The sequence below is a fragment of the Bombus fervidus genome, chromosome 1, assembly GCF_041682495.2.
Source record: "Bombus fervidus isolate BK054 chromosome 1, iyBomFerv1, whole genome shotgun sequence".
Classification (NCBI taxonomy): Eukaryota; Metazoa; Arthropoda; class Insecta; order Hymenoptera; family Apidae; genus Bombus; species Bombus fervidus.
The window spans coordinates 15,861,171-15,875,388 of NC_091517.1; the positions used below are offsets into that span (position 1 = coordinate 15,861,171).

Here is a 14,218-nt window from a genome sequence, read left to right on the forward strand (position 1 = left end):
AATTAGGCTAAAAAGGTTCGGTTTATGGTAGTTCCTTAGGTTTATTGCGGGTCAGTGTAACGATGTGTAGGCCTTGGCGGCCAGACCATGAGAGACGTCGCACGGACCATCTCACGCGACGTAACATATTGATTAATATAATCTTACATATATATTTAAAATATTTAAAAGAATAGTTTTTAAAGACTCTCATTAACATACTCGAATACTTCCAGCGAGGGTAGCAAGGGTTTTGTTTTATTATAACATCCAAGGATACAATACAATTAATGAGGCATATTTACAAAGCATATAATGAATATACTAATAATATTCTATTCGTACGAATCAAATTACAATTATTTTTTAATCGATACAGTAACATATAGCATTTATTGTAAATAAAAGATTAAGATAATCCTAATTAAACGATTGTACTACACGGTTTTCGTTATTATTGTATCAACTTGAATGATATTTCTGATTTTTCATGGTTGTTCAATCAAATATATTTGTTTCATTGATTTTACCATATCATGTCTGTTTCAGGTTTCGTTCGAGCTAATGGATTTAAACATAAACTTTTGAGAACTTGTACAGCGTCCTCTCCATCATCCCTCGCGTATAAAGTTTGTCTTTTGCTGCCAGCTTCGTACGAATTCCTACGAAGACTACCAGTTAGAGTATTTTCTTTATCTTTTCTTCCATCCGATCTTCGCCTTCTTTTCATAGTACTTTTAGACGAAAATGTAGTACCACTTTTCTTCGTTTTAAACGATGGTCTACGTCTCCTCCTTTTCCGAACTTCTCCCGTGTCTGCTCTCAAAGAAACTAACGATTTTATCGATGGATAATCGATTTTTTTATCGGACTCTTTCAAATCTGACGGTCGATTCTTTCTAGACATGCTCTGATTCGTTGGTGTTTTTCTTTTAGGATGAGTTCGATGGCGGAAATTTATGGAGGAACGTGACCCTTTGAAAATCGGTCTCAACGTCCCTAAAACTCTACCTTTGACTCTCAAAGGTTCTAGTAGCTCATGATCGTGCCAGGAAGCAACTACAGGCAAACCACATGCATTATGCATGCCTACCAATGGCACGCCAATAGCTCGATGCTTTTTTATTTCAGGAAATACCTGATACGTATCGAAAGTCTCCCTGTTGCGACTACCGCGTTTAGCATTTTCCTCATATGCCGATATCTTTTGACCAACGTGTCCACGTTCTAGATTAATGGTGCCCCATTTGCTTCTAACCCGTGATTTCTCATTCCTCAAATGCTTGGAACCTTCGGTTTCCACGGTTTCCTTGTTAGATTGTCCTTTCATCTTTGTATCTTTCGATCTTCGACGAGTAGTATTATACTTTTGAGACGAAGATTTGTAAAAACACTCACCAAAATCGCTGAAATCTTGATCATCTTTTTGCACGGAAACGTTATGTTCGCTTTTGGTTATCCTTCTGTCTAACGTCTTTAACTTCGAATTAATCTTACGGTGCCCGCTTTGAATTTCGCGCTGGTAATCGCAAGAGTGACAGGATCTCCTGACAGGATTCAAGGTTTCCCGGCGTTTCGAAGCTGTGATTGATCGTCGACTTTGAGATTCAATTTCGTTTTGTGGAGAAGACAGAGTTCTGTATTTTGTTACGTTGAAATTTTTATCAGGCTCGGACATCGAAGATTCAAATTGAAGTTGAGGCGCCTCTGATCGCCTAAGTGTCCCAATATTATGCGCTATCGAGGCCTGATAATTTTTTATTGGAATACTCCTGACAGTCCCGCTACTATTATGTGATTGTGATTTCCCCGCTTCTCTTTTATCGTGCCGATCTTTTTCGAGATCGTTCATCTCTTTCGAGCAAGTTTTATGGAAATAATCTGGCACAACATCTATCGCGCGTTCCTCGTACAGTTGATCGCTTCGTAACACGCCATCTTCAAATTTGGGCGGGTTTTTCCATTCTTCGATTATACTTTTGCTAAATCTCCTCACGTCGTTAAGTCTAGACAAACTTGACGCAATTTTTGTATTCTTAATGTCACTTAATGATTTACCCTCACTGCCCTCTAGCCACCTTCATGATTTAGTGCCAAACGTCGTTCCGGCTGCATGCATTCGATTCTCGATTCCCAATCCTGTGAACGATTAACAATAAATTCTATTTCGCAAACAAAAACGAAGATTAAAGACGAAAGAATCTCTTACCAAAGTCGTGGTCACTTTCGCTAAACGGACTAAGCGTTTGCGTGGATGTAAACGTCGATGCTTGAGATTTGGTTCTTCTAGTGCCCTTTGAACAGACGAAGAATGTGCTTAGAAGTGCACCTACTTCCACGAAAATCACCGCGAGTCCTATCGTGAGCAGTATTAATGCCTGGTCTTGGGTCCATTTCTCCAACATCTCTAAACAGCCCTATAAAAATAATACACGCTCGCTTATAAATATGTTTTTGTTCCTTTTGAAAATGTAAAATATGAAAAGAATAATTTTGGCAATACAAGAGTTAATAACTTGTCACGAATATTTGACAAAAAATAATTGAGTAGGTCAAAAAAGAATAAATAAAATATTAAAGTAGAAAGAATATTGAAAATTCTTTAAGATCATTTCCTCTGTTCTAAACTATCTTGAAGTATTTTGTAATTACTATATATGTGACATATTTCTTTACATTTCGACGTCCAAAATGAGTTCACTTGTAAATTAAGATGTGTAGCCTTTTATAAATATGGTCTGTATATGGATATAATGCCATTTGTATAACAGTAGCGTCAACGCGCGTTGACATTTCAATCTGTATTCAGTTTCTGCGCAGTCCCGCGATATTTAATACTCAGCGAGGAAGAGAGATAAGGAAACTTTCTCGCACAATGCGTCAACTTTGCTTTTTCCATCGAGTTTTACCGACGGATGCGTCTGTACCCAGATACGATACAGATTACACGATACATCAACGCCGCTTTTACGCAACCCGTATCCGACTGAATTTCCCTTAAACTGTGATATTTGCATGCGGGTCATTATTAAACGTGTGCGTGTGCGACACAAAGAACAACGACGGTTGTTTTCATTTCGCCTCGATTTTCCATTCGTCGAAGCGACAAAGTTATCGTGAAAATTTATGGGGAAAATGACAATGGCATATTATAACCAGAAAGATTAAAAATTTCATTTTTTTACTAGAGAGGAAGATAAATATTTGAGGCGCCGTGACTGGACATAAAACAAATATTTTTTTATGACATAGATTTTAACAACACACCTACCATAAACACTTATCATAAACATTTTTACTTAACTAAACATTCAACTCTTATATCCTTCCAACCATCGACTCACAACTTCTAACAATTACAATTCTGCATTGTCATATCAATAAACCTGTCGCTTATCGCACTGTTTGCCGAGTTTACTCCCAATTCCATTCGCATAATCAACAACATCCTGATTAACGATACGTACCGTGGTATGGCGGGCGTATTGATGTTCGGCAGGGTTCAAAGCCTGGCAGAGAGTAAGATTGGCAGGTTCAGGGTTGAGGAAAGAATCGGTCTGGTTTACGTTGTTCAGGGTGCAACAGCTGAGAGGCACCACTAATTCTCGTCGACCGACTTCCTGTAGTCGCCACCACGAGGTACCGTAATTGCTACTTCCGTTTATGCCGCAGCAAGCAAACTGAAAAGACCCGCGCAGTTTCACATCGGAAGGTGTGTACTGTGTGACTGCATTTTGCCAGTCGATTAATCGAGCGATGACCAGTTTCGGAGAATCGAAGTAAACACTCATGAGATTGGATCGATAGTCGATCATGTGCATCGGGGCTATCTTTGTTAACTCGTTACAAATCGCTTTACCTCAAGGGCTCGCGAACGATATTCGATCACATGCAAGAAGCTCTTGCAAATGTATTACGTGTCTCATACGAAATATTTTGAAATTTCACTAACGCTGTAATAAGACTCGTTTGTCATAATTGTACGAGCCTCTCGTAAGTCAAATTGATCAAGTACGTTTTCAAAAAATAGTATTTATAATTGAGTTAATCAAATTTAAATAATAGTTTATATCAGGTAACTAAGCAAATTTCTAGGTATATAGCGCCGTTTCTAGGTATGTCTCTACTGAGTAAAATGACATAAATTTCTTTGACTATCTAATATTAATGAGACCATGTTTAACGCTTACTATATGCTTACGATGGCAAATTCAAGCTAATTTATTACTAAATATATGTTTGCAATAAAAATCTTGTAACATGTACATCTGACTATGTACATCTTCGGATCAAAATTTCAGAATGTTCTATGTAAGACGTACAATATATACATAAAAATGAATCACTGTATATAGGAACGTACCGCTGTTTGCGCGAGATCAAGAGCTGCTGTGAATTGCTCTCGACCAGGAACGGCGTAACTACGTTGCAAAGCTCGTATCAATCGTGCTGGTCGAACATCGATGCCCAGAACGTGAGGCCAGAATACTACTAGAACGCACACAGTGCATTCGCCAAGTAATAGCAGGATTATCGTGATAAGATACTGAAAAAATACAGAGTAAAATGTAATGAGTGAAGTAATTAAGAAGCAGTAGCAAGAAGCAAACAGTACGAATGAAAGGTAAAAATGTAAAGTAACGAGTGATATAATTAAGAGATAGTACTTGGGTGGTTAGCTGGTTATTGAATATTTAATGTTGGAATCGTTTAGTTGTATTTTCGCGGTGTATGAAACAATGTAATTTTTATTATTCCATGCTACCACTTGATACAAACGTATATGTATTCATATATTAAGTACATGAAGTTAATTGACTGGTGATAATAATGTATTATACATATTTATATGATCAACTGTTATAATTATTTATAATTGTTAAATGATCAAGTTAAATTCTGTAATATGTTATATGAGAAAGTAATTTAGTATAGTTGTTACGTTGTATTTTTTGGGAGTACTATGCTTATTTATTTCAATTTCCAAGCAATGCTCTCTTAATCGCTTGAAACGGTACAGTTGCTAGATAATTTACTCTAATGCATTTCACCTACTTTAATCCTTTAAGGAGAAAAGGAAACGTTTGTCAGAAAAATGCCACTGATAATGTCTATATTGTTTCTGTTCTACGAATTGATTCTATTCGTTGGAATTAAAGCTGTATGAAAGCAAATTCAAATTCGAATGTGTCAATCTCGTAATCACATAAAAATGGAAATGAAACCATATTTTATAATTTCAAATTAAATAACTATAATTTTTAATTGAATTAAATTAAATAATTTTTCAAATCATACACGTCCTACCCTATCGTCATATTATGAATTTGCAAATCATATGTAACAAGAAAATACTGTTAAAAATAAGAATGCATGTGTATCTCTCATCAACACCATTTACAAGTGAAACACGAGAAGCATGTCTCGTTCGTTGACTCAGACGGTCACACCTTCTACCTGCATCTTGTTACCAGACTGTTACTAATAAAAAGTTGGATCTCCGTGTATTCGCAGCTAATTGACTATCCATAACTTTCACATCGTCACTTATCTGAATTTTACATCCTGACAAAAACGTTCAATAGCCTACGAACATATTGTATTTTCACATGTTATCACGCGTTCGCTCGTCTAATAAGCCACACACTGAAAAATAATTGCTGTTTTTATGCGATACGCGAATGCGCCCTCCTTATATGAGCACGCGTGCCTGGATTTATGTAGATCCGTTTCCGGGCAACGACGCGTGACCATAGTCCAGCAAAGCGGGAAATCTGGTTTCAGTTTGGTCTGTCGAGCGAGCTCCCCGACGAAGAAGCGCGTGAAGACCTTGACTTTTGCACGATTAAAATGCGCGACTACTTTAGAAGCGTGTTCAGACTGTAACGCGGCATAATACAAAATACCAATAACATAGAAATAGCCATAGATCCCTCGTAAATTTGGAATTTTATTGTGGATATCGATTTTGAGGATGTGAAATCGGATATGAAAGTTAATACAGGATGTCAGAGAAGTATCATTGTAATATGTTTTTGCGTAGATATGTTGCTGATATTTGAATGGAAAATAATGCTTCTGCATATAATGCTTAATACTTTTTAGACTTCATATAGCATGTGAATTTTTCATTTTTTAAATCTATTTTCTATTTAGTATTCTAATTTTAACATTCAATTTAGGTGTATTAGATTTTTTAAAGTACATTGAGAAATAATATAAAAATCGCAATCGATCCTTGATGATGACACTTGGAAACCATCTGGTCTACTGTTACGTATACAAGGGAAATTTATGGATTCTTACTGAAACTGTAACGCATCGATTATAGAGACAAGTTGCCCAGCATCCTAGCAGACCCGTGAGCGTGATCAGAAATCCAAGTCCAACGACTGCAAATGCCATGTAATAAAAAAGTGGTTGATCAGGATGTATATCCCCTGGTCCCAATAAACGTGATAGGAGAATACGTTCATCATCGGCTAATAACAATGCTCCTAATGACATCAACGCGAAACCTGATATCTGGAAACGAAGGCAGCATCCTTAAATTGCAATAATCGTCATCTTTAAAATAAAGCTTTAATAATTTTTAATTTGAAAAAAATATTCGTTTACTCTTGCAATTAAAGAAAAGTAGGAAAAACTGAATAATTTATTCATCTTATAATAGTAATCCAAAAAATGAATTCATTTATTTTTCCACAACTCACCAGGAAAATGACATTTGTGCAACACACGAAAATTCGCGACACACCAAAGTTCTTCCTTTCCATTTTAATTCATTAAATCCTTTTCTATATGAACGCGTATGCGACAGCAACGAAAGAATGACAACTCGTCACGTCAATCCCCCACGATGACACTTCATTAATAGTCGCGATAAATAAGAACATTAACGCGCGGGATAAAATTCATTTTAATTCCTTTTTTGACGATCCTATCACCGACGATATTTTCTTTTTTTCCCTTATCAGTTTCGAAGCGCACTTGCTCGCATTAACTTGAAGACTGAAATGCCGCCGCGTGATAGATGGTTCCACAGTGCCGTACAAATACTGGCATCTGTAGGTGCGCTTGCGTTACGCGTCCTCATGCGCGACCGACCGGATGGAACCGGAAGGAAATAGAAAGGCACGAAACAAAAAAAGACACGCAGGAGGGGGTGAAATGTCCATATGCATGTACTTATGTGATCGTTACAGATATAACTGGTGTACGGGCCAACTTCACACAGGGGGAGTTACAGCTAATCGGTGTAATCGTTACGGATGAGTAACACTCGACTAGTTTATTTCCGTTCACATTCGTGAAAATTTTATTCGTATGTTCGATTCGTGAAAAATGATATTCGAAAATGCAAACTAGTGATAATTAACTACGATAATGAACATTTAACTATGATATTATAATTTCATGAATAATTGATGCGATTGGAGCATAATTCAATTCACTTCCTAAATATTTTTGTTGAAATTGAGTGAGACTCTAGTCATGCAAAAATGATTTTTATCAACAATTATAATATTAATATTTGTAATATTTATGGTAAAATTTACTTTTGATATGATACCATAGAGTAAGTAGGCGTGTCATGCGTATTATTGTGTGTTCACGAAGCCTATCTCCTCCCGTCTACATTAATTCACGCGGCGTACTATGTACTTCTGACTCAAATATTACGTATTATACTCGTCTGTAGTTATTTATACGCAAAAAGCTTTTACAAGCAAAAGTCGAGAGGGCAGGAAAATAATTCTTTATACAAAGGCAGAATTGTTTTAAATGTACAACATTATACTTTCTTAAAAATCTAAGCTCTTATGTGGTAAACTAGAACATCCGAACTGGGATATCGTTTCATCTTGTTCTCGTTGAGTAGTATCTCCTAATTCAGGTGGTAGGTGTAAAACCTAAAATAAAACGGTGAAGATACATACACATAGCTAAACTCTAATTTTGTTCTATATATAAAGTCAGTTTACCTCGATGACAAATTTCTTTCGACGTAATTTAAATACAAGATCTCGTGATTCTGGATTATGAGGTGCTATAGTATTTAAAGCCAGCATCTTCTGTAGATGCAATAAGCCATGATAATCCTTAAATAATGGGTTTGTTTCTTTTTGTGAGCCTGCAAATGATTCCAATTTAATTGCAACATCCGACAAGTGTTCAATCCGTTGTGCAGTAGCATCCTAAAAATTAATAACAATGAATAAATAAATATATATTTACATAAAAGGTTTAATAAATAAAGTACATAAATATGAAACGTACTGAATTTTCAAAACATTCTGTAGGCACTGTTATCACTCCAACTGCATAAGAATATCTTAAAAGAGCTCTAAAGTAATACAAAAATTTGAATAAATCTTGATGTGAATCATTTACAGAATCACTGCACCATAATCTAGATCCTAAGGAATGAATTGCAATTCTTAGAACTTGTCTTTTTGTAGGTGTCTCTGAAATTGAGTGCCCTCCCTTCTTCAGAGTATCTTGAATACGTTTTAATAAGTTTGAATATGTCATATTGTTAAAGGCATTGTCTTCTTTAGGACAATTATCATCGTACCACTGTGTTATATCTGCTTTTTCGATTACTTCTTTTTCCATTCTTTTTGTAAGGTCATAGAAATGACCAAAAGCTTGTCCTCCAGTTGGGGAAGTATCAATTATTTTCATATTTTGATACCTCCAAGCAATCTTCATTTGTTCATCAGAATTGGATGATTGATCAATCGATGTGGTGTCTGTTACAACAGCTGGTATTTCTGACACAAACTGTGATGTTTCAACATCTTTAGATCCAATTAATAATGGTTGAGCTGTAACTATGCCTTCAGCCATAAAATATTTTAACATGACTTTTGCATATGTGCCATATCGATCTTCCTCTAAAAATTGAAGTCATTTTGTTCATGTTATTCACTTTTCATAAAAAAAGCATACTTATTACATACCAATAAGAAACAAAGAACCAACAGGTAATCCTCCACCTAAAAGAATAGATTGAAATGCATTAATATGATAGAGAATCATAATAAAAATTGTATTATTGCAAATAAATTCAAACCTATTATATGATCTAAGGAAGGAATTCCAGTTGAAACAAGTAGTTGTGAGTTTTTTATTGAGGGTTTAGTCCCCGGTATAAAGGGAATTCTGCTACCTTTTCCTGTAGTTAGATCCATTTTTCAAAACTATTTCCAAGCTAAAAAATAACGATACAGTTTATTCTATACAGTTAAATAGATATTTATTATTATCTGTACCTTATTAACAATATTAATTCTTTTCATAAAAAACAGTCACTTAACGCGTAACAATAAATATTACATACACAAAATAACAATACGAAATCAATACTATTTAAGATAAAACCTTTAGTAAAAAAAGTAACTGTTTACGATAATTTTGATTTACGTGTCGCAACAACTTCGTCTACATTTGGAGGTTATGTTTATACGCATCATATAATATATTCCATATATTATTAAAATATAACATATAACATATATTGAATAATAGAATTATCGAAACGTGTGCGAGTAAATTGTAAAAAATCAAAAATTTATAAAAATGAGTTGTTTATCAATAGAGGTAATACGGTAAGTAGACAAAAGAGGTTGTAATACGGTAAGTAGACAAAAGATGGCAATACATACAGCTGATTTACAGTCGGTAGCTGACGCCTTTCATAGTTAGTAATTCTTCGGCTAGAATGCAGTCATATCAGTAATTTTAATTAATAAACTATAATTTTGATTACAAAGTCGGTTACATTTATTACACATAATTCTTTTCATAAAAAGCTGATTGTTTCTGTTGTTTAAATTATATATCTATATTTTAATGTATACATAACTTCATTAAAAATCTTTGAAACATTTACGTAATCTAATTAATTATGTGTGCGATTTTAAGTTCTAACATGCATTACTTATCTCCCATATAATGTCTACATCAATAAAACCAATTTATTTGATTTGTTAATAATCAAGCATGCTATGCGTATTGACATAAATAACTAAAAAAATGATAGAAATTATCAAAAAAATACATTTAAAAATGCTAATAAAACATAAAGGTAAAAATATCACAAACATTCCTCAAACACTTTTGAATTATACAAAATAATTTTTAGACGTTATGCATCACTTTTCGAACACTTAAAAGGACAAACTATGGAAACGCGTCCCTATATTAGAGTTAGAGGGGAGCAGTCCATAGCGGGGGAATGGAATACGTAAGTGTAGGAGAAAGGGAGAAGGACATAGTCTAGGAAGAAGACAGAGATGGAGCAAAGGGAACGCGTGAGTAACCCGTCTCGTGCATGTAGATTGTAGATTCAAAGCTGTGGCGCTGTGGCACGGGCAGTTGTGCACAGGCACGGTGCGGAGGTATCCGACCAACAGTGAAAAACCCCTCTCTGTTACTATCCCATCTTTCTCTCTTTCTAGCATATCCCACTCGGCCGTCTTCCTCCTACTTCTCCTACCATTTCCCCTTCCATTGGCGTGTTTTCTTTTTCCAGCACACTCGTGCCGACCTATCGGTCTCTCGCTCGCTCTCCCAGTCTTTTCCTTTCTTCCTACAGAGGCCGTAGCACGCTGCCCTCGCTCAACTACCTGTTGTGACGTCCAACGTGCACTCGACGCACCGGGACAATCGAGAGATTCAGCGCACGCGGCATACGCTGCTGTTTTCCGTGTAATACCGTATATACCGTCCCTCATGGTCGGTAGAGACAGTAGAACGCTCGCACACCGGTCTCCGCGTGCAAGAAAGTCTTTCGTTGGTAAAGCGTGTGTCTGATCCGCGAACCAGAGCTGATATTACCCCGCGAAAGGCTTGTCCCATACTCCCACTACGATCTTGCTTCCCGTCTCTCGCGTAGACGCGCGACGCTATGAGAAAGAGAGAGTGAAAGAGACAAGGAACGAAAAGAGAGGAAAAACGGTTAGAGAGAGCTTCTTATTGAAAGATTGTAGTTAGACTTTAGCAACTAAAGAGGGCATTGGAGACATATTTCTGAATGTATACAAGGAACAATACATGTCGACTTTCCTGCTGCTTCACACGTTGTGTTATATCGATTACGATTTCAGTAAATCGTAGAGCAGTTCCATTTTCTGTGAGTTTGGATATGTTTTTGTGTAGATTATGAAACGAGGTAATTTATATCTTATCTGTTCCTTTTTATTTGAAAAGGTTGTGCAAATTGATTAACTAACTTGTAAATGATACGTATCCATTTGACATTGAGAAGTTGAGAAATCACTCCGTTACTTATTTCTAAAAAAGCTCGGAATATATTTGTTTATTACTAATTAGATTCATGAAATAATTAGATGTTTTCGTTAACATTCTATTTCAATTTTCTAGACAGAATTCAGTAACTAGAATACTTCATATTCCTCCGTGAATAAATTTTAAGTCGGATAATATAAATAAACATATATGTATATAACAGTATATTAATTGTAAATATATATCACGGGACCTCATACTCTAATTTCAATAAATTTGTAGTATTTTCTTGTTAAAATACATTTATCATCGAAGAAAACATTATATAAAAACAAAACAGCACAATTTCGTAACCGATAAACGCTCGTAGTTTGTATTGAACAGAATCTAAGAAAGTATGAATTTCATACGTGGCGCCAACTACGCTTAGTTGTAAAGATCACTATCAGATGGCGTGGCAATTTGGGCGCCTCTTGTATACACGGACTTCCCAGGCCCTGAACTTAGTCGCGCGCGGTGAACGTTCCGTCCTACTGTCGAATCTTCGCGCGCGTCTCGTCAACAGTGACAGTTCGAAAACTTCTTTCACATGGAAGGTGAAACGTGATGAACTTTGTTTATAGTGTGTTGCTTTATTATTCAGCTTCGCGATTAATCGTTTGATGGAAAAACAAATTGTCGAAGGACCGTGAGTGCGTATCGAACGACAATATCAACGAAGATTTATACATTGAATAATATCGTGTGTCTTATGTGTATGAGACGTGCGTGCTATACGCTATATACTATCGAACATATCGAATTGAGTGAAACTGTGAAACGATCGGACAATCGACGCGAAGCTTGGTACATCGTTCAAAAGTATAACCGGCGTTGTTGTTTATACAAGACAGGACGAAGTTAAGCGCGCGGTGCAGCGGTGTCGAGGCGCGAACGACGCGACGACATATTCCAAATGCGTCTTGACCGGAAGTTGAGGATCGTCACATTGGCAGGGTGGCAGAGGATGCCCGGCTGGAGGGCAACGGCGGGAGACGAGGTCGCAGCAGTAGCAGTAGCGTGCGTCAGGCGCTTCGGTAGCAGAGGTTCTCACTGAGCTGGCTTACCCTGCAGTGGATTTAGGGGGCTGTATGGAGGCCGGGGGGCTCCTGCCCCGCCAGCCCCCGCAAGGCCCCCCCGGCACTGCGCCTGGCCCAATCTCGGTCTGCGTGGGCCAGGCTAATACCAATACCAATAACGCCAACAACGTAAACAACCTGCAGAACACCGTTTTAGCCCAATCAGCCGGGATTCACGATTTGAACGCGGCCGGTCAGTTGAATATAACAAGTCAACAGCTGCAGTTGCAGCAACAAATGGGTCAAGCACCTGGCATGGGTGAAGTACTCACCCCCAAGAGACAGGCGGTTGTGGATCGTCTCAGACGTAGGATCGAAAGTTATCGGCGTAGACAGACCGATTGTATACCGAGATTCGATCAAAGCTTTAACGGTTTGTGCGAGCAGAATATTCAGGACACACTGGTGCTGAAACAACGTTTCCTCGAGAGTAAGGCGAAACGACAAGCAAAGAAAACGGACAAGAAGCAAAGCGAGCCGGTCGGTCTCTCCAGTGTTCACGTGGTGAGTCATTTACTCTACTTGTTGGCTTTCGTCTGTCTCCCGTTCGAGTTCCTCGTCGCGCGCGCTTACAGAGTTCTAGCGTAGGTGCTCGCGCTGGTGCAAGCGTGCGCGCGCGCTCTCATAAGTACATGCCGGTCGTCAACCTTCCTCTTCTTCCAAACTTCTTATCGCATGTTCTTCTCTTTCGCGCGCGTGACCTTGTTATTTCGTGCATTCGCTTCCGTCTACCGACGGGCAAGATTAATGACGCTTCGCGTACACGATGACGAGGACGACGGATTGTATCGTCGGTGCTATTGTGTTTACTCATCCGGAACGATTTGAGTTCCACTCCAAACATCGCGATAATCGGCTGTTAACGATCATCGTAAATTATCGATGATATACGTTACAAATTTTCTTGTCGAGAATGAAGCAGGCTCGAACATTTACGATCGAGGAGCGTTCCTCTTTCTTCACAGTTACGATGTGTATCGTGCAAATATGTAGGCGCGCGCGCGCGTGCACGATCCAGAAACGCAATCGTCGAGGGTCACGCGATTGAGAACATCTAAACTGTGTAGTATGTATATAGCGAGTAAGCGGCACTCGGCAACTTGCCGGGTCAAGATTCTACTACACAGGTTTGGAATCGAAGCGCGGGCGTAATGAAATACCATGCTCTTTACACCTATCCTACCAAGTTTCATTTACAAAGCACTCGATGAACTGTTGCCGCGCACTGATAATATTTGCAATGTTTTGCTCACCGAATTTTCGGAATATTACCTGGCAATTTGACAAATATTTCGGACACTTTAGAGTCTCTTAAGGTCGCGTAATTTTTTATTGGCGATTATAATTGAGGATATTGTTTTATTTACAAGTCTTTTATTTTTTCTTTCGTAATAAAGTTTTTAATAACTAGATTCTACATTATAATATCCGTTAATATACAAGTAGAAGTTGATTTTCGAATACACTCGTGTTAGAAAACATTCAAACTGTTGATTGCCGCTGCTGTTCTATATTAGGTTTCGAACACACGAGTCATGCAATTAAACGCATAATTTAGCAATTACGTGTAGCACATACAATCATATGCAAATGCCACTCGTACATAAAATTCAATTCATTCTTGTGAATAATCCAAAATCTATCCTCTGTTTCATTCAGTATACATAACTGTATAATTTTCCAATATATTTTTCCAATTTATAACAGGTAAACCCTAGTACAAATTGTACAAATTCATATAGCTTGAAATTTCTTTTTCTATGTATAATTCTTAATAAATCTACTAACTTAGAAAAACAAGGAAAAGTTCGAAAAGTATCGTAACTTTCCACTCGCAGTATCATCGACTCATGAACTTAGACTGT

The 14,218-nt window shown here is 37.3% G+C and overlaps 3 protein-coding genes across 7 annotated transcripts in view; 1 reads left to right on the top strand and 2 right to left on the bottom strand.

Moving 5' to 3' along the window:
* Positions 1-216: 216 nt before the first annotated feature.
* LOC139987812 (CD151 antigen) lies at positions 217-7,322 on the bottom strand. Its single transcript, XM_072004531.1, has 6 exons — positions 6,693-7,322; positions 6,286-6,504; positions 4,343-4,525; positions 3,447-3,659; positions 2,189-2,396; positions 217-2,118 (listed from the first exon to the last, which is right to left on the bottom strand). The coding sequence occupies exons 1-6, from the start codon at positions 6,753-6,755 to the stop codon at positions 2,060-2,062; spliced, it is 945 nt and encodes a 314-aa protein (XP_071860632.1). The 5' UTR covers positions 6,756-7,322; the 3' UTR covers positions 217-2,059.
* Positions 7,323-7,471: 149 nt separating this feature from the next.
* Positions 7,472-9,557, bottom strand: Elp4 (Elongator complex protein 4). 2 transcript variants are annotated; one of them, XM_072004510.1, is made up of 6 exons: positions 9,298-9,557; positions 9,059-9,196; positions 8,946-8,981; positions 8,260-8,879; positions 7,965-8,177; positions 7,472-7,892 (listed from the first exon to the last, which is right to left on the bottom strand). In XM_072004510.1, exons 2-6 carry the CDS (start codon positions 9,174-9,176, stop codon positions 7,785-7,787), a joined length of 1,095 nt encoding a protein of 364 aa, XP_071860611.1. In that variant the 5' UTR covers positions 9,177-9,196; positions 9,298-9,557; the 3' UTR covers positions 7,472-7,784. The 2 variants fall into 2 exon arrangements, with proteins under 2 accessions (XP_071860611.1, XP_071860619.1); XM_072004518.1 differs by lacking the exon at positions 9,298-9,557 and adding an exon at positions 9,258-9,275.
* A 2,162-nt stretch (positions 9,558-11,719) lies between these two features.
* Positions 11,720-14,218, top strand: part of Mam (neurogenic protein mastermind) — a 249,876-nt gene continuing 247,377 nt past the window's right edge. For all 4 annotated transcript variants that reach the window (XM_072004426.1, XM_072004437.1, XM_072004448.1 and 1 more), the window contains exon 1: positions 11,720-12,857. In XM_072004426.1, the coding sequence (XP_071860527.1) occupies positions 12,366-12,857 (492 nt within the window). In that variant the 5' untranslated portion in view covers positions 11,720-12,365. The remainder of the gene's footprint in view (positions 12,858-14,218) is intronic.

What these genes read in the sequence shown, in the direction of transcription:
- LOC139987812 (XM_072004531.1), bottom strand. Translation starts at nt 6,755, where the DNA reads ATGGAAAGGAAGAACTTTGGTGTGTCGCGAATTTTCGTGTGTTGCACA. An exon ending in GCACAAATGTCATTTTCCTG is followed by an intron (nt 6,505 to 6,692) that starts GTGAGTTGTGGA and finishes CTTCGTTTCCAG; the next exon opens with ATATCAGGTTTCGCGTTGAT. An exon ending in TTGATCTCGCGCAAACAGCG is followed by an intron (nt 3,660 to 4,342) that starts GTACGTTCCTAT and finishes GGGTCTTTTCAG; the next exon opens with TTTGCTTGCTGCGGCATAAA.
- Elp4 (XM_072004510.1), bottom strand. Translation starts at nt 9,176, where the DNA reads ATGGATCTAACTACAGGAAAAGGTAGCAGAATTCCCTTTATACCGGGG. An exon ending in TTCCTTAGATCATATAATAG is followed by an intron (nt 8,982 to 9,058) that starts GTTTGAATTTAT and finishes CTATTCTTTTAG; the next exon opens with GTGGAGGATTACCTGTTGGT. An exon ending in CAGAATGTTTTGAAAATTCA is followed by an intron (nt 8,178 to 8,259) that starts GTACGTTTCATA and finishes ATTAATTTTTAG; the next exon opens with GATGCTACTGCACAACGGAT.